The 18,391-nt window shown below is 37.6% G+C and overlaps 2 protein-coding genes across 2 annotated transcripts in view; both read left to right on the forward strand.

Annotated features, from left to right (window-relative positions):
* Positions 1-18,391, forward strand: part of LOC140166792 (ornithine decarboxylase-like) — a 142,365-nt gene that overhangs the window by 79,600 nt on the left and 44,374 nt on the right. Inside the window, exons 8-9 of the mRNA XM_072190283.1 lie at positions 16,937-17,120; positions 17,539-17,645. Of these exons, the coding sequence (XP_072046384.1) occupies positions 16,937-17,120; positions 17,539-17,645 (291 nt within the window). The remainder of the gene's footprint in view (positions 1-16,936; positions 17,121-17,538; positions 17,646-18,391) is intronic.
* LOC140165519 (ornithine decarboxylase-like) lies at positions 658-16,470 on the forward strand. The gene is made up of 8 exons (XM_072188806.1): positions 658-664; positions 7,353-7,478; positions 8,986-9,089; positions 12,664-12,760; positions 13,664-13,740; positions 14,316-14,491; positions 15,775-15,908; positions 16,346-16,470. The coding sequence occupies exons 1-7, from the start codon at positions 658-660 to the stop codon at positions 15,827-15,829; spliced, it is 642 nt and encodes a 213-aa protein (XP_072044907.1). The 3' UTR covers positions 15,830-15,908; positions 16,346-16,470.

Below are 18,391 nucleotides of genomic sequence, written 5' to 3' on the forward strand. Positions count from 1 at the left end.
TCGGAACCACATTTGCTGCCTACAAATGTCGCAGGGTTCCGCAGTACAACGACTGTGACTACCCCTAACCGCTTCCCATTGCACCTGGGTGGGGTGAGGCAAGCGAGGCAAAGCGCCTTGCCCAAGCACGCAACACGGTGGTGAGACGGGGACTCGAGCACGTCGGATCGAGGCTCGAGCAAGCTCTCAGATTAAGAGTCCAAGGCCGCAACCACTGAGCCACCGTGTCCTCTATTTTCCCACCCGGGGTGCCCGGCTGGGGTGACACTCATTATAAGACCCGCATCAATATTCATATGGGTCCTTTTCATATCTCCAAATGCCAAGAAGGTATGACTCTCTGAGTGGTGTCAAATGAAAAGGAAACATTTAAAAATATAATAAAAATAATTTCCCCACCGGGGGTAGCAAATGAAAGAGAAAAAAGTAAAGAATAAAAATAAAAATATTTCTCCACCAGGGGATGACACTCATCATAAGGCCTGGGTCAATATTCACATTTTGGGTCATTTTCATATCTTGAAATGCCAAGAAGGTATGACCCCCTGAGTGGTGTCAAATGAAAGAGAAAAAAGTAAATAATATAATAAAACTATTTTCCCGTTTACATGTTGAAAATGTCATGGCTCATAATGATAATTGATTATTTGCTTGAATATGGATGGTAAGATTTTTTCATTATTCTGTTTTCTTTCTTACTTTTAAGGCTTACCATTAAAAGACTTTGTTCCCATTTTTGAGTTGTATTGCTGGTTTTGATGTAATTGAAGACAGAGATAAAAAGAATCACTGTCAATCAAACTCCCTACGATTCTTGATTGGTTCATAGCGCGTAAAAGGAAGGTCGATATATCTGGTGCAGATCGGAGAAAAGGAATAGCAGAAAATGGCGAAATATTACGTACTTTTACAAGGCAAAAAGCAACTTTTCTAGGCATTGTTGACTATAAAGACCTAACTTTTGAGATGGTTTGTATGTTTGAAGGTGCAACATTAACAATATGGTGCCCGGTTTTACCGCCGCGTTCAGCAACTCATATCATCACGACACTTGTAAACAAACCGTGCTCGAGTTTGATTGACAGATGACGTCAGACACAAACTAGTAGGATATAACATAATTTCCGGTGGTGGTGGTGGTTACCACTTTTGAAGAAGTTCATTTTTGACACCATTTTGATATCAAACACGTCTCAGCCGTTAAATCTTAATGGGTTATTAAATGTTAAACCGTTGCTATGACGCCAGCCTATTCAATAAATTGTAGACAATAATATGAAACCATTTTTACACATAGTACAGTAGTAGATTTAAAACAACACTCACAAGATTTACTATTTGCAGAGCTGTGTTAGCTGTGGTTGCTCTACACAGTAAAAAAATTTGCGTTTTCCAAAATTATATAATATAGAGATTTTCATTAACATATAAAATTGTACACATTTTATTTAAGTATCTTTATCTAACTGAAACAGTTTTTTTACGTGTACCTTATAGATTTTTTAACCCTGAATTTACACTTAATTTAGGTGTAATTTGTTTTGTATCCAATGTCTACCATTTGTTTGCTATAACTTTAATATAATGAATGTTTGTACTAGATTTGGTTTTTGCGTCTCATATCTGAAAGTAGCAATGTTTAGTTGCAATCTTTTCATACCACAAACCAAAACTGTGTGTTATTTGAAATATTCATTTCTCAAATTCCACGACATTATATTCTCGTCTGCATGTGAGGTCATGGGTCAATCTAAATGTTAGTCTCCTTCACAACATGTTTTTGTCGTTATCGTTCATGATAACCACATGCAGTCTGCACCCGAAACTACTATCAATCACTGCCAATCGCAGGGTTAAAACCATAATGTACGATCTTATAATATGAAATTGCTTAATTTTTTTCAAACCTGATTTTTTGCATATTTGTAATGTTTACACGTGTCCCAACTTGCACCTAAATGGAATCGACCAAATTTGTTGTAAATAAAATATCGTTATTGATGTTATGGTAGTTAGTAAACAAATATCACCGTATATCGGGTTCTAAGAGGCGGTAAACTGGTTTAAGGGGTATAATCCATGCGTGCAGTACGCACTCGTTTCTAACTGAAATTTCTGACAAAATCTTGTCCGGCAGTTCTTGCCGTAACGCGCGCGTCAAACCAACAACTGCGTGGAGTGTGCGCCAGTCGCTGGTAAGAAAGAAAGAAGATAAACAAAGAAAGACTGAATTTGGTAGTTGGGGTCGTGACAATTTGTTTAGCACCTCGGTGAAGCAAAACAATATTTGAACCTTGACGCCAATTTTTTTTTCTGAGCAAATTTTTATTTTTTGGTCTGAGGTGAAGTATTTTTTCTTTGGTGGACCATTTTTTTTGTTTTGTTTTGTTTTTTTGTCCAGATGGCGAGGCAATTTTTTTTCTTACAAAAACTCCCCCCCCCCCCTTGATATCAAATGGTGTTTCCCTAAATACAATCTGGTCAACCAGATTTTTCCAACATACCTTGGACCAGATATGCTTGGACAGTGTTCGAGTAGCCAACGGGAATCAATGTGTTAACGACCCAGATGAAGGTCAGTGGTACTGACCGTAACGTTGGTCTCTACTACCTCCATGCTCCAAGCATAGATCATATATTTAGATAATCTATGCTCCAAGGTATGTTGGAATGATCTGGTTGACTAGATTGAATAAAAATGTGTTTAGCATTAGGCCAAACAAAAAAAATAACATGTTTGTTTCCTGTAGCAGGTCTAAAAAGTCAAATGTGAAATGCGGTTTTTTATTTCTTGAAATGAAAATCCTGCAATGGTAATTTACACACACACTAGGCCCTGTTTCTATATATTCAAGAATATTTATGATCCCCTACCGGCAGATTAAAAAAGAATTAAAAAAAAAAGGAAAACATAGAAACAGTACTGTTGTTTTCTTCTCTAGTCTTAGTATTTATTTGCTCACTGAAAACAAGATGTTTTGCTTCAGTGTTGAAGGCGCCAAGTCTTGGAAGTTTAACTTATTATAATGCCCAGGGGGGGGGCACTTCAATATCAAATGGATATAGGTGAAGGGCTGGCACTTTCGCACTAAAGGGCATTCGGTGAGAGCAATATGCAAAAAATATGGGGTCATTGGGTGAGAGCATGATTTTTGGCATTCGGTGAGAGCAAAATGCAAAAAATATGGGGTCATTGGGTGAGAACATGACAAAAAACAGCGTCAAAAAACCTCGAAAATCTTACCCTGTTCAAATTGAAAAATATGGGTCTTTGGGTGACAGATCAATTGGAAAAATAAGGGGTCTTGGGTGACAGATCATGTGTTCGTAAAAAAATATGGGGTCTTTGGGTGAGAGCGATGCTGAAAAAGGGGGTCTTAACAGCCCTACATACGCGTCACCTTCAAAGTGGGAGTGCCCCCCCCCCGGGTTATAATGATAAAAACAAGTCTTTATTGCCTCGCAAATAAAAATAAAAATCTCTTAATTTGAGACTTTGCGTGTGTTTTTATCATTGTGTGTGACTTTTAAACTAAGTGACTTTTAATACTTTGTATTTTACGGGAAATGTCAACAACCTCAAGATTTTGAGCTGTCAATCATGGAATTGGGTCGCAATCTACAGCTGATATGAAATGTCGTGCAAAACAAAAAGTAAAAAAAAAAAATGAAAAAATCAGCCAAAATAAACTAAAACTTTTCATAACATCAGCGTCATTCAGGAAAACATTAAAACTTCGCCATATTTCTTGCTATGTTGCTACTATTTTACATCCACTACCACAACAAAATTACCCACGAACATGACGAAGTCCGCGAAGCACAGCGTCGGTGCATATTTTTTAGCTGGCAGAGGAGTATTGGGCGGATTCAGTTCAATGCAGTACTGACACAAATGATGCACAATTCACACGTGTACATGAGCTTGTGTTTGCATTACAAGCAACACCATCCGGTTTTTTTCACTACGCTCGTGAGTTGTAATGTGTAACATTTAAGGGGGTACTACACCCATTGCATTTTTTTTTGCATTGTTTTGCATTTTGTGAAGAAATGAGAAAAAGAAATTGGACAAAGTGGTATGCAAAATGAAGGGGCAAATCTTCTCGTTCAATTGGTGGCATCAGTATCAATGAAGCGTACATGCTTCTAATGGTATAAGCCAAAAAGTGGTAACACATTAGGGAAATAATGTTGATATGTAAAATGGGAATAAGTGGTCCCTGATTTCTTTTATGACTCCATGAACTTGGTGCTCCACAACTATCAAAAAACGAACCGGTTAAAATGCTTCTATTTTCAATGTTGAGCTATATTTTGTATTTTGAACTTGCGACACTATTTCACTAAAACTTAATTAAGCCATAGGTAACAGGTTACCACAACCACACTACAGCAATGTTGAAAAAGATTGTATTTTTTGTCACCTATACCACCATATTAGGTAGTTTTCCGTAAGGTTCATTTTTGTGATTTTGGTAACTATTTTATATTTATTTGCCCAATCCATCTCAACTAGGCAATCTAAATTGTACTCACCATTTACATCCCAAGGTATTTTAGTATATCCACCTCACACATTTCCATTATATCTCCAGTATTAGACAAAATATCAAAATTGATGCCTCATTACGACATGTATGATATCAAAGACTATCACATGTATTCAAAATTGATGCCTGAATTTGACCTGAACCAATTGACCTATAACCTGACCTTTGATGACCTTATAGCCTTTTTTAATCTCTTTTCCTAACAACACATTATAGAAGATACATAGAGATGAAATTATAAATAAAATACTGGAATAACTTACGAATTTTGCGAATTTTCATCCAATCTCATTGGACTTCATCTGGCAACTGCAAAGATGCTCCGGTATTGATCGTAGTCGGAGACTGGTCACGTGTCAATCGGCAAGGAATATTGACAATCGATGAATCCCAGGCGTGCGACAGTTGGAATCTCAGGCCCCCTCGTTTGTTGAGGGATGGCTTCTCCACTCGTTCCCTGATCGCTTCTCGAACTCCCCGCTCAAACCACCTCTCCTCACGATCTAGAATGATAACATCCTCCGTATCGATTTGGTGTCCGGAAGTTTTGGCATGAGCGTATATAGCAGAATCCGGTTGCCAGTCAGTAGAACTAGGCCGTCTATGTTGACCAAGACGAGCTTTAAGGGATTGCTTTGTTTCTCCTACATACGCTTCTGTGCAGTCCGAATCCCCACACTTATAACCGTAGACAAGGTTGGACTGTTTGTCTCTGGGGGGCTTATCTTTAACATGCACTAGTTTTCCGCGCAATTTGTTTACCGGCTTAAACGCGGTTGTGATGCCGAAGAGTTTATAGAAGGTGTAGTATTAAATTGTCTATGTGGAAGAGATTAGGCCTATTTAATTTATTCAGTGTTATAATCAGTGAGTACATTTCTATAGATAGTGTAGCAAAGGATTTAATGTATTCTATTCATGTATTCTACTTGGACATGTTGGATAGAATAAATTATGGTTTGTTATGAAACACACATCTCAGTTACCAGGATAAAAAAAAAAAAAAAATATATAGGGCTAAAATGATTTTCTAAAATTGTTAAAAAGCACTTTGTATGTAGAGATATTTTATAAGTTCAGGACATGAGGTGATGAACATATATAAATACTTCATAAATTTGCAACAAAAAAAAAGAAGATGGGTACTGATGAAAATTGGGGTATTATATCCCCTTAATGTTTCCCAGTGATGTTTTACATTATTTTTTGGCGATTTTCCGGGTTTTTTCTAAAGCGCAAAATAAGCTTCTTTCTTTCTTTCTTTCTTTCTTTCTTTCTTTCTTTCTTTCTTTCTTTCTTTCTTTCTTTCTTTCTTTCTTTCTTTCTTTCTTTCTTTCTTTCTTTCTTTCTTTCTTTCTTTCTTTCTTTCTTTCTTTCTTTTTCTCCTTCTTTATGTCTTTCTTCATTCTTTCTTTCCTTCTTCATTTCTTTCTTTCTTTTTAATTTTTAAAAAGCTGGCTGACTGTACACTTTTCGGACATGATGTCTGTGACATGATATCCTGTTCTTTTTTCTGTTATGGCCCTGATCACTCCATCACTAAGCCCAGTTCTTAACCATATTAAAATTACTAGGACATACACATAACTTAATATTCTAGCCATTGGTAGGCCTATAGACGAATCCAACGAGCCAAGTGATTTTTAGTCGGCCATTATTGGGTCCCATCTGCACATAAAAGATTAAATCCGCTTAAAAATCGATGTTGAATTGTATTGTGTTGTACACTTTCTTTTGTCTACGTGTAACATTGGTGATAGAATGCAGTTTCATATCCCCGCCAAGGCCACATCATTTCACATTTTAGGTGGAATAGACCTAAGGGGGGACCCAACTATGGCGGCTATTAAGGTGTAGGGATGCGTGAAATTAGATTCGTCTATACCCACAGATCCTGGAACTCACTTCCCTGACTGATATTCTTTGCCCTCTTGAGTCAAACCTTAGTCGTGTGCCATTAATATCTTCTTTGCTAATTACCCTAATCTCTTTTTAATGGAGGTAGGTTGTTGTTGCTGTTGTGTAAACTGGAAGGATAGATATGACACATGACACCTCTGAACATGTGTTATCATACTATATACTTCTAGTGCCCGTTTCTATTCATCGTTATGTATTCTTCTTCCATGCATTCGTAGCCATTATATAAAACCTGCACGCTAAACAATGCATTATCTGAAACCCGCACGCTAAACAATAGATTCTCGATAATACGTGCACGCTCAAATACTAGAACTACTACTTCCACATAACTAATATTGTATGTTCGATATATATACCATCAAAAAATTACGAATATACATTCTGTGGTGTTTAAATAATTATAGGTTACAGGTTATGGTATTTTTTCATGCGCATGATGTAAATCCTAGGATATTGTGTTCTAATTTGCAACTATCATTGCCATAAATTATGATTAATGAACCCAAATAAAACAAACATCAAATGAGAATAATCGAGCTTCTGTTAATTAAAAAGGGCTAAAAACAAGGGGACCATATACAAGATGACACCATTACCAAATATTTTACCATGCCACTGCACAGCCAGGCTTGCTTGCCTAGGACATGTAGGATAATTGGTTATATAATTTATATATAGAAATATTAAATAATCGGGGATGTCGAGAAATTGCCAAAAAAGTCGCCCAATTTTTCTCTTTACCATTGGATTCTTTCAGTGCTTCCAGGAAGAAAATAAAAAAGGAAATCCCAACCAACATATCCTATTTGGCAAGTAATTTCGCCCATATAGTATACTTGTCTTATGATATATTTTGTACTCAAATTTATCTTTCAGATGACACACATGTAGATAATTCATCTTCAGGAGTTATAGATGAACATGAAGAAGAGACTCCTGCTGATAATGCACAACATCAAACAACAAGGTCATCAAGGAAACCCAAAAGTAGGAAAACAAAAAGTAAGTCTTGCAATTCACATCTACTTTTTTATGCACCACTTCACGTGTGAATTTGAAATTTTGTTTCTTTGAAAAAAAAGTTTATAAATGCAGATTGCTTATACAGTGGAAACTCATTAACACGAAGTTGTGCGGAATTCAAATTTTACTTCTTGTTATCAGGAGTTTGTGTTATTCAGTTCTAATAACATGTAAACTGTATGCTTGGGAATGTAAAACATACTTCTTGTTACCAGGAACCATGAAAATCCTGATAACGAGTTGCCACTGTAATAACACTCTGGTAATAACAAATGCAAATTAGACCCGAAAAACTTTTAAAAAATCCCAATAAGCTAATCAATCATGGTAAGGTTGTTTTAGGATCAGGAGCAATCAGTGCCCCCCCCCCACGCACACTGTACACAATTTTGTCAGTCAGTTGGTCGGGGGAAATGCACCAAATTTATTTCCAGGATCTATGCTTTAATGCGCAGATCTTGAGTTAGGCCTTAAAAATTGTTTGACTGGCGTGACATAAAAAACCAGCAGCATGTAGAATGATGCTATTGAAGTTGGAAAGCGATATCACTCTTAAAGACCGCACGCCGTTAAAAATTAATCACATCCTTGAACTCCTTACATTCTGTCTCAACACCATGTATTTTTCGAGACCAGGGCCCTCGCAACGGCACCCCACCCCCTCTGTTTGGTTCGCTATGTTGACGACACATTCGTTCTCCTTCATGAATACGACATTGGTGGCTTTGCCACACACGTCAATAGTATAAATCCAAACATCAAGTTCACTACGGAAGCGGAACAGGAGGGCAAACTCCCTTTCCTGGACACTTGTATACACGTCAATGACGATGGTAGCACGAAGATCGCAATCTACAGAAAGCCCACGCACACTGACCAGTACTTGAACTTTGATTCCAACCACCATCTTGAGCACAAACGATCAGTTGTGAAAACGCTACTGGACAAAGTTGATAAACTTGTTACCTCCGAGGACGATAAAGAACAAGAAAGAACCCATATCAAATCTGCGCTAAAAGCGAAAGGATACGAGACTTGGATGCTCAAAACGCCTAAGCCTAAGAAGAAGAAAGATCTCAAAGACATTACAGTCCAAGTGAGACAGATCAATGTCCCCTCCCATACTCAAGGGTCTGTCGGAAAAGTTAACTCACATCTACCGTGTCCACGGGGTCAACGCAGACCTGCCAAAATCTCTAGTCGGCTTTTGACCTGCCATGCTTGCCCCAGCCCCTTTTGGTCTATTCTCGATCTCATCTCCAACCCGAGGGTACATATAATAAAATGACACCACCCCACCTTTTTTGAATGAACATACTTTGTTAAATGAGCAATCTGGATGTTCCTAATTTCATGAAAGTTTTAATATGGAAATATATGGAAAGATATGAGCAAATTGGTCAAAAAATAACATTTCAGAAAAAGGACTGTGGCCGCCCATAGAAAAAGTCAGATTTATAATATCGTTCTATCTGTTCTAATATAGCTAATGGGGAACTTGGCCCAAGCTGGAAGGAAGGATGTTATGGCAGAGGACTTGGTAAAAGAGCATTTATCAAGAAGCTGATAGAGGAGCAGAAGACGCGTGAGGTATGGTACAGACTTGACATTTAATATGGAATATTTTTTCGCAAAATTCCAAGACTGGTCTGGTAGGGGTCTGCATAAACCGCACGGGCTAAAATACTATTTGGGGTGTGCCGGGAGATGGTGTAAAATTATTGTTTGACAGAAAATGTACATTCCATTATTTTACATTATGGCGCTCATAATGTAGTGAATTAGCCTAAAATGGCGGATTTAAGGAGACTGAATTTGATTTTTGTGGGGGGTTTGAGGCGATATTTACTGAACCTAAACACCAATAAGTGTTCGTCAGAACTGAAATGCACTTGTAATCTACCAGTTTTGAAAGTGGGAGGAGCTTTAAAAATATGGCTCTTAAAAGTGGTACGCACTCAGGAAGTCTGAATGGCCCCCTGGGGCCAAATTTTATAAACGTACTGTACACAAAGAAACAGCGTGAGTTCATTGGACAACAAGGAATCCGCGCAGTTGTTTTGTTCCGTAAGTTTAAAACATTTGACCCCAGTGGGGCCATTCAAACTTTCTGAGTACGTACCACTTTTAAGAGCCCTATTTTAAGCTCCTCCCATGTTAAAAAAATTGGTACATTGCAAGTGTATTTCAGCTGTGATGAATGCCAGTTGCTGACGAAGTTTAAGAAATATCACCTCAAACCCCTATAAATTTGATATTAACTGAAAAATGTTGCATAAAGTCCGAAATTGTGTCCCCCTAAAAGCTCAAATTCAGCCTCCCTAAACCCGCCATTTTAGGCAATTTCACTACATTATGAGCACCATTATGTAAACTTATGGAAAGCACATTATCTATCAGACAATTATTTTACACAATCTCCCGACACACCCTAATATATATTTAGCCCGTGCGGTTTTTGCAGACTCCGTCCAGACCAGTCTTGGAATTTTGTGAAAAAATATTCCATATTAAATGTCAAGTCTGTAATAGTGTAGCGCCATAAGGGTCTACAAAATTAAATAATTTTAAGATGTTCTAGCAGACTTGACATTTAATATGGAATATTTGTTCGCAAAATTCAGAGACTGGGCTGGTAGGAGTCTGCAAAAATCGCACGGGTTAAATATTAAAAGGGTGTGTCGAAAGATGGTGTGAAATAATTATTTGACAGAAAATGTCCTCTCCATTAAAAGTGGGTAATGGTGAATCCAACGGACGAGGACACAAAACACATCAAGGATCAATAAATGATACAAGAGGATACCTTGAATATAAACAACAGAAAGGAAAACGAGCAAGGTACACCAACTTGATGTGGGGAAACAAGTAAATACAGACTAGACAGGTAGTAAACTGTGCTTCATTGAAGTAAGACATGCTTATTTTGCTCTGAGCTTATCTTGTTTGCTACTGAGTTCTATTTGAACTTGCCTTCAGTTTTTGACTTGAATTTGTTTTTAAATTACAGCATGTAGTTTTCGTTGTTTGCTTTTATATTTTGTTGTCTGTCCCTGAAGAAGAGCAGTTTATCTGCTCGAAACGTCGGTTGTTTTTTGTCTGTTTAGTGTTTGACTGCTATGTACACAGTGATTTTCATCACTTCCAGTGTACTGTTTTCCTGACACTTTTGTGGGCTCTGAAATTGGCAATTTTTGGCCATCGAACTTTGCTTGTTTTGTGCCTACTCTGGATGTTTGGTTTAGCGTGTCTGTTTATATGCGCAGTTTTGTATTACCATTGATCCTTGTTGTTTTTGCAGGTTTAGCACTTTTGTGAGCCTTGGAACTGGTAATTTTTGGCTATCGAACTTTGCTTACTTCCTATGCCTACATTTGCTGGTTTTGCCCCCCCATGCATATTGTCTAGTCTGTATTTACTTGTTTCCCCACATCAAGTTGGTGTACCTTGCTCGTTTTCCTTCCTCTCCATTAGTTTACATTGTGGCACCCATAATGTAGCGAATTAGCCTAAAATGGCAAATTTAAGGAGACTGAATTTGATTTTTGTGGGGGTAATATTTCTGCATTTGAGCAACATTATTCTGATATTATCAAATTTATTGATGTTTGAGGCGATATATACCGAACCTAAATACCATAAGTGTTCGTCAGAACTGAAATGCACTTGTAATCTACCAGTTTTGAAAGTGGGAGCAGCTTTTAAAAATATGGCTCTTAAAAGTAGTACGCACTCAGAAAGTTTGAATGATCCCCTGGGGCTAAATGTTATAAACTTACTGTACACAAAGAAACAGCGTGTGTTCATTGGACAACCAGGAATCTGCGTAGTTGTTTTTGTACCGTAAGTTTACAACATTTAACTCCAGTGGGCCACTCAAACTTTTTGAGCACGTACCACTTTCAAGAGCCCTATTTTTAAGCTCCTCCCGTGTTCAAAAAAATGGTACATTGCAAGTATATTTCAGCTGTGATGAATGCTAATTGCTGACGAGAAGTCAGAAATATCACCTCAAACCCCTATACATTTGATAATAACAGAACAATGTTGCATAAAGTAATTCGCTACATTATGAGCACCATTATGTAAACTTATGGAAAGCACATTTTATATCAAACAATTAGTTTACACCATCTCCCGACACACCCCAATTGATATTTAGCCCGTACGGTGTATGCAGACTCCGTCCAGACCAGTCTTAGAATTTTGCGAAAAACATATTCAATATCAATATTAAATGTCAAGTCTGTATTGAAAAATTTCATAAAGGTATTTTCGCTTGCATATTATTAATTTGAAAATCTTTCTAACGTTGAGATCTTGGCCTGTATATATTAATAAAATAAAAGAAAACTAGCATCAAAAAGGCAAGTTAAAATTCCTGTCAAAAATTAAATTAAATGAAATGAAACTATGTATACTGCAGACTTTAAAGAATAATAGTAATATCGAAATTTTTAATGTATATGCTACATGCATGTATACCAAAGCATTCTTTTTGTAAACTGCATATAATTTGTTTGGAATAATGAACCATACATTTTAAAATTAAAGAGACAGTGTTTTAATTTAAGACAATTTTTAAAACTAAAATAAATGAATGCAGCAATTAATATTACCTATTGTTTTAATATAACTGATATACTCGAAGTAGTGACGTACTGTACTCGTGCAAATGTATTTGCCAAAATAATCGCACTTTGCCATGGAGTTACTGTATTTAGTTCGTGAGCCTATACATGTACATTAACTTCACGGCGTGTGCGATTATTAGAGAATATAGATATAGTGTTTAGCCACTGGAGTGCATCTATCGTCCCATTATTATCACCATCATTATTTTTGGCGTAAAACAAATCGGCTTCGCATCGTTGTTTTACTTAAAATAATTATTAAAGTATTACAAATGTTAATCAAATTAAATCCTATATTTTAGAAGGAATTACCTAGGGCTTAAAATCGGTCATTCCCGTTGTTGCTATGCGCCTCCGATTGGATCAAATAGCAAGTACGCGTATCGCGTCGATGCACACGTGCTGAACCGTCATATCAGACGGGTAAGAACCAATAAGATTGCAGGAACGTTCTGAAGTGTTTAAAAATCTTGACTAATGCATTGCATCCAGTTCATTATCCTTATCGTAATGTTTAATTGTACATTTAGGACCAGGACGACAGTTTTATGTTATTCGATCTTGGAGACGTGTTCAAGAAATGGCGGAAATGGAAGAAGGCTATGCCAAGAGTTACACCATTTTATGGTTAGTACATAGTCAATAATGGCGGAAAATAAAGTAACTGTAATAATTGCGCCTGACATGCCTGAGGTGACAAAAAACAAAACCCCACAGTGTTTTGATTGTATTGAAGTGGATTGATTCTGACTGAACTTTTTTGGGAAAAAAGGTTGCAACATTTCAAAGTTTTTCTGGTCCCAAACCACATACAATGTGAATTAAAGTTTTAACTTCAACACTGCACTGTTTTTCGCTCATCTGTATCGTTTTCACTAGTCCAACTAGCGTCTTCAGCATATGGTGATGCTGTGATGATATATTGTCTACAATCGGGATATTCGTCACTGATGACGTCATGTGATTGATAGAATGACGTCATAAATCAAGACTAAATCGTGTCCAAGGTCTTGAAATATTTGGGATAACCTGCTGATGCCCGGGGGAGGGGGTGGCGCTACATCGTAACACTAACATCCTTATGACGTCATTCTGTCAATCATATGACGTCATCAGTGAGAGATATCCCGATTGTAGACAAGATATCAACACAGCATCACCATCTGCTGAAGACGGTAGTCAGACAAGTGAAAACGTTCCAGGTGAGCAAAAAATAGTGTAGTGTTGAAGTTAAAACTTTAATTCATTTTATCTACCACTACGTATGAATATCCACTCGTAAACGTTCAATATATGGGAACCATACCAATAAATTCCTATCATTTCAAAAATTCAGAAAAGCATAGTTTGAACTATCTACGACAATAACGAGATACTGTTTTTGAGTTATAGGCAAATAAGGTCAAAGCCTGGGAGAGGAGTGGTCAGTTTCGTATTGCATTTGTGTTGAATGACAGTTAAAATCTACTTTAATCTATTAATATATTTTATACCTGCTTACCAAGTACTTTGTCTGATTCAATATTACAGCGGTGAAATGTAACCCGGATGAATCTGTTCTACGTTTGCTGTCTGCGTTGAACTGTGGCTTCGACTGCGCTAGCAAGGTACAAAATAACAATATGACAGCACACAAGTGCCAGACTTATGATTTGTTGTTGGCACTTAAACAACATAATTGTTTGCTATGTATAAATATACATTTTTACAGGATATCTGATCCCATCTAATCACAGCTGCCAATGGCAGCGCCAGGATTTTCCAGGCACTATGGACCACAGTGACCTCATCCCAATGTATAGTTCAATAACCCCAATTAAACAATCATAGCGCAACATTTGACCTCAAATGAGTATAAGGTTTTGTCATTCAATGAAGGTACAAATGTATCGGAGTTACAGAACTGTACTCTGATAGATGAGCATGTTTTGGAGCCTAGTGAGGAAAGGGAGTCAGAGGGGGGATGGGGCAAGAGTAATCCAAAATTGGACTAAAATGGGCAAAAAGTGCCTGAAATAAAATATCATGGCGGCGAGTATCACACAGGTAGGGGAGACGAGGCATATTCCTCAAAGGAGCGTGTGACGGTAGGGGCCTATTATTGTTAACAGGTTAATAAGTGTAGGTCCAAGAGTGTAAATTAATTATAATCAGAAATCTCTTTATCATTATTATTATGTAGGGTGAATTACAGTTCCTGCGAGAAACCATCGGCGTACATCCTGAACGCATCATTAATGCTAACACATGGAAACAATGCTCACATCTCGAATATGCCAGGAAACGAGGCGTCAAAATGATGACATTCGACTGCGAGGAGGAATTAGACAAAGTCAAGAAGATCTACCCTGAAGCTGAGTAGGTTCAGTTGTCCTGGACAGTTGCACAAGTTGGTTTGAAAGATTCGTGTGAACAAATCCAATATTTTGGGTTGATGTTGAGTGTTTTTGGTCCCCTTTTCTTATCCAGGTGGCGTGATTCTTCCCATCCAATAACATGATTGTCCTCTTCGACATGATCTGTTTTCTTTGAAGCTTTTTCTGCTTCGGTTTTACGTTCTTTGAGTCTAGTTCCAAAAAGTCTAGCGGTTTCTCCAATGTATGTTTTGTCGCAGTCTTAGCACAAAACTGTCAGTGAGGTGCGTAACATCAACCCAAAATATTGGATTTGTTTTCAAGAATCTTTCAATTATCTGTTTTATTGACAATCTTGATGAACTTATTTGCGGGTTATGTTATGAATTTTGACGTCGTATGATTGTAAACCTTTTGGCAGCATTATTATACTTTAATGTTAGACTTTTGATTATATTTTTGGTCTATCTTGAGTCATATCATACATATGAACAGTTGCACCAAAGAACTTTCAAGTAATAGCGGTGTTCATCATACCCAGTCACACAAGGTCAAAGGTCATTGTATGTCAACTTGTAAAATGCGCTGATTGAAAAGAATGGTGTCAAATGACCAGTTATTTATAATTTCAACCAAACTTAGGTCATAGCATCCGCTACGTGAACTATCGATATCGTGGTATGCAAGTCTAAAAGATCATTTGAGGTCAACTTATACAAATTTTACCAAAACAGTTTGAGGATGAAAATATGGTCCACATAAACAATTCAAATCTAAGTGGAAGTAAATTTGGTCATAGGTGCACTTATAAGAACCTTAATGTAATGGCGGTTCTCACTATCCATGTAATCCGAAGACCTATTTCAGGCACTGTTCCTATTTTATTACCTATAATATTATGAAGAGCTTATTTCCAAACGGTGTTAAGTCCACAAACACATGTTTCTGATTTACCTGTGCGATATTGCAACGGGTTGTGATGTTATAGGTCTTATAATTTCAGTTGGATGCACTGGTACAAAACAAACAGTGGATGGATGCTCAGTGACGCCTTTGATTCCCAATAGTCTGCATATTGTTAACCAACATTGTTGTGGTAAATAAAGGCTTGTTGATGGTACAACTCGTTGTTGCTAAATGTCAAACTTGTCAAAGTAATAATTGTGATTGTGTCACACAAGTAAATGAGAAACATGTGGTTGTGGACTTCACACGGTTTGGAAATAAGCTCTTCATATATTAAGCAGATATTAAACATTGTCTCCTTTATTTTGTCCCCCTTTTCAGATTAGTTCTGCGGCTTTCTATCTATGATCCAACCGCAGATTTGCCTTTTGAATAAAGTTTGGTGTCAAACTTGAAAACGCGCCGTATCTTCTTAAGAAAGCAAAAGAATTAGAACTGAACATCATTGGAGTCAGGTAAAGTACATTGATATTAAATAATGTTCTTGTTACATACAGGTTTAACATGTTAAACAAGCGCCATCGGCATTACAAATCCGTAAAACATTGTGGGGCGATTTTGTCACTTTTGGTTCACGTTGAACTCTGACCTTTCCGGAAATTGCTTAATTTATTATTAATTCATTCATTTATTATTGTACTAATGTTATTATTAAAATATTGTTAGTAATTAATTTGTGGGATGACCATCTTTTGTCTTTTTTTATTCTAGTAAAACATTTTAAACAATATATTGTATGCACAAAAATATTACCCGATAGGTCACAATTCAACGTGTCCGAAACTGTCCCGCAATGCATTGCTAATTTTAATGCCCATTTGGCTTGATTCATATCATGTACATCATATCAGTTGCATCAAGCATCGTGACCACATTTTTTTACCTCTTGTAGTTTCCACATCGGCAGTGGAAGTCGTAATCCACCGATATTTATACAAGCCATCGGCGACGCTAAGAAGGTTTTTGACGAGGGTGCCAACCTTGGTTTTAAAATGGATCTTCTGGACATCGGCGGTGGGTTTCCTGGGAAGAAGAACATGGCGCCAGATGACATTAAATTTGAAGAGGTACATTAACTGTTTCCGTATTTGTTTTTATAATTCAGATAATTACGAGTCCAACGAAGTGGCTAGACCACCATGCAGCCCAAAGGGTTTTACAAGTGGTCACATTGCACTCAGTCATCAGATCAGTTGTATAATATGCTGACCTCAAGTTGCAACATTAGAAATGTGACAAAAAAACATTTTAAAAAACATGTTCAGAATTCATTAAAAGTGACAATATTCAATCAATGAGTGGCAAACATGAAAAATGTACATGGACAAATTATGTCGGACTAAAAAGTTTGCAATCCGCAATTGGTTGGTACATATTATATTTTTTATTAGAACAACACAATTCCAGCATATTGGGACTTGAAAACAGCTTGGAAGGTTATTTACAAACAATAACACGTACGATACAAATAATTTGTGTACAGTTTGCCAAGGCCGTCAACGAAGGACTTGAGAAGCACTTTCCAGACGAGAGATCTGTTAACGTTATCGCTGAACCAGGACGTTTCTTCAACGAGTCTGCTGGCACCTTGGTCGTCAATATTTACGGAAAGCGCAGGAAGACTCATCCAGCTGATGAAGCAGGGGATGACAAACCTGGTTTGGAAGGTACATACCCCACCCCATACACCCCCCCCCCCACACACACACACACACCCACCCTGCCCTACTCCACAGGCGCCCCACATACATCTCCATAATCTAGCCCTACCAATATGGGCTTTAGACCGTCATGACTGTGGCAATCCCAAAGAACTGCAAAACCTATTGACCGCCTTGAGGGCCATATGGTAGGGCTAGTCTGGCCTCTCTAGTTCACTACGCTCTTTTAACAGCCCCTTTCCCTTCTTGCCTCACCCTTTGCTTTACACATTAGGTTTTTGCTGAACCATGAAATGGTATCAGCTTATATTGTGTATGTTACTTACTGACTAACCGTTTTGGTCTGAAATGGACATATCTTAAAATTCCACGAAGGTATGACCCTCTAGTTTAATGATATCAATATATTTATGGTGTCTTACAGGGCGCAAACTCAAAGGATATGACTATTTCGTTAACAACGGCATCTTCTCATCCTTTGGGCGAAATTTAATTGATTACGGTGACGTACTTCCGGCTCCAGTAGATGAGGTAGGTATGGGGCCGGTCGATTGCAGATCCGTCGGAACACGCTTTTCAATACGGAATAAATGCTAACATCACCCAAGCAGCAAATTTCATTTCCCATTGAAAAAGCGTTATCCGATGCATCTGCAGTCGACTATTCTGGTATCTAAAAGTCCCTTTCATTCATAATGATATCTTAAATTGCTAATTGATTATTAAAAGCTTGCTGTCGCTGTGTCATAATCCTTGCAAGCCGACGTAATTGTCACCCAATAAAGATAATGAGGAGATGGATGTTCAGTCAGGAGGATGATACTGCACAGGGTGAAATGTCGAGATCCAGGTCACAGTTCGAGAAGAGAAGGGAGGTCAGTACAACCGACGGCCCTTTGCGGAAGCAAAAAGCCATGTCAGTGACCTGTACCATAGTCTGGCTATTCAGGAAGATGATTAATATCCCTGTGTATTAATATTAATATATAAATGTGACCAAATCAATCCGAATGTGCCTACTAAGCATGCCGGGAAAAATACTGACCTATGTCAATTCAGGTCTTAGAGATGATATACCACTTGTTTGAAACGTGACCTTTTTTTCAGTCGCAATTCCCGGATATTGTAAGTTCCCGGATATTGTAAGTACTCCAGGGTGAAAACATCATGAAAGGTTGTGAAAGATTTGTTTTGGCCCCTGAACATGTATAAAACATTAACAAACTATACGAAACTATACGCAACGTTAGTGTATACATGTTGAGGGGCCAAGTGGA

This window comes from Amphiura filiformis, chromosome 12 (genome assembly GCF_039555335.1).
Source record: "Amphiura filiformis chromosome 12, Afil_fr2py, whole genome shotgun sequence".
Taxonomy (NCBI): domain Eukaryota; kingdom Metazoa; phylum Echinodermata; class Ophiuroidea; order Amphilepidida; family Amphiuridae; genus Amphiura; species Amphiura filiformis.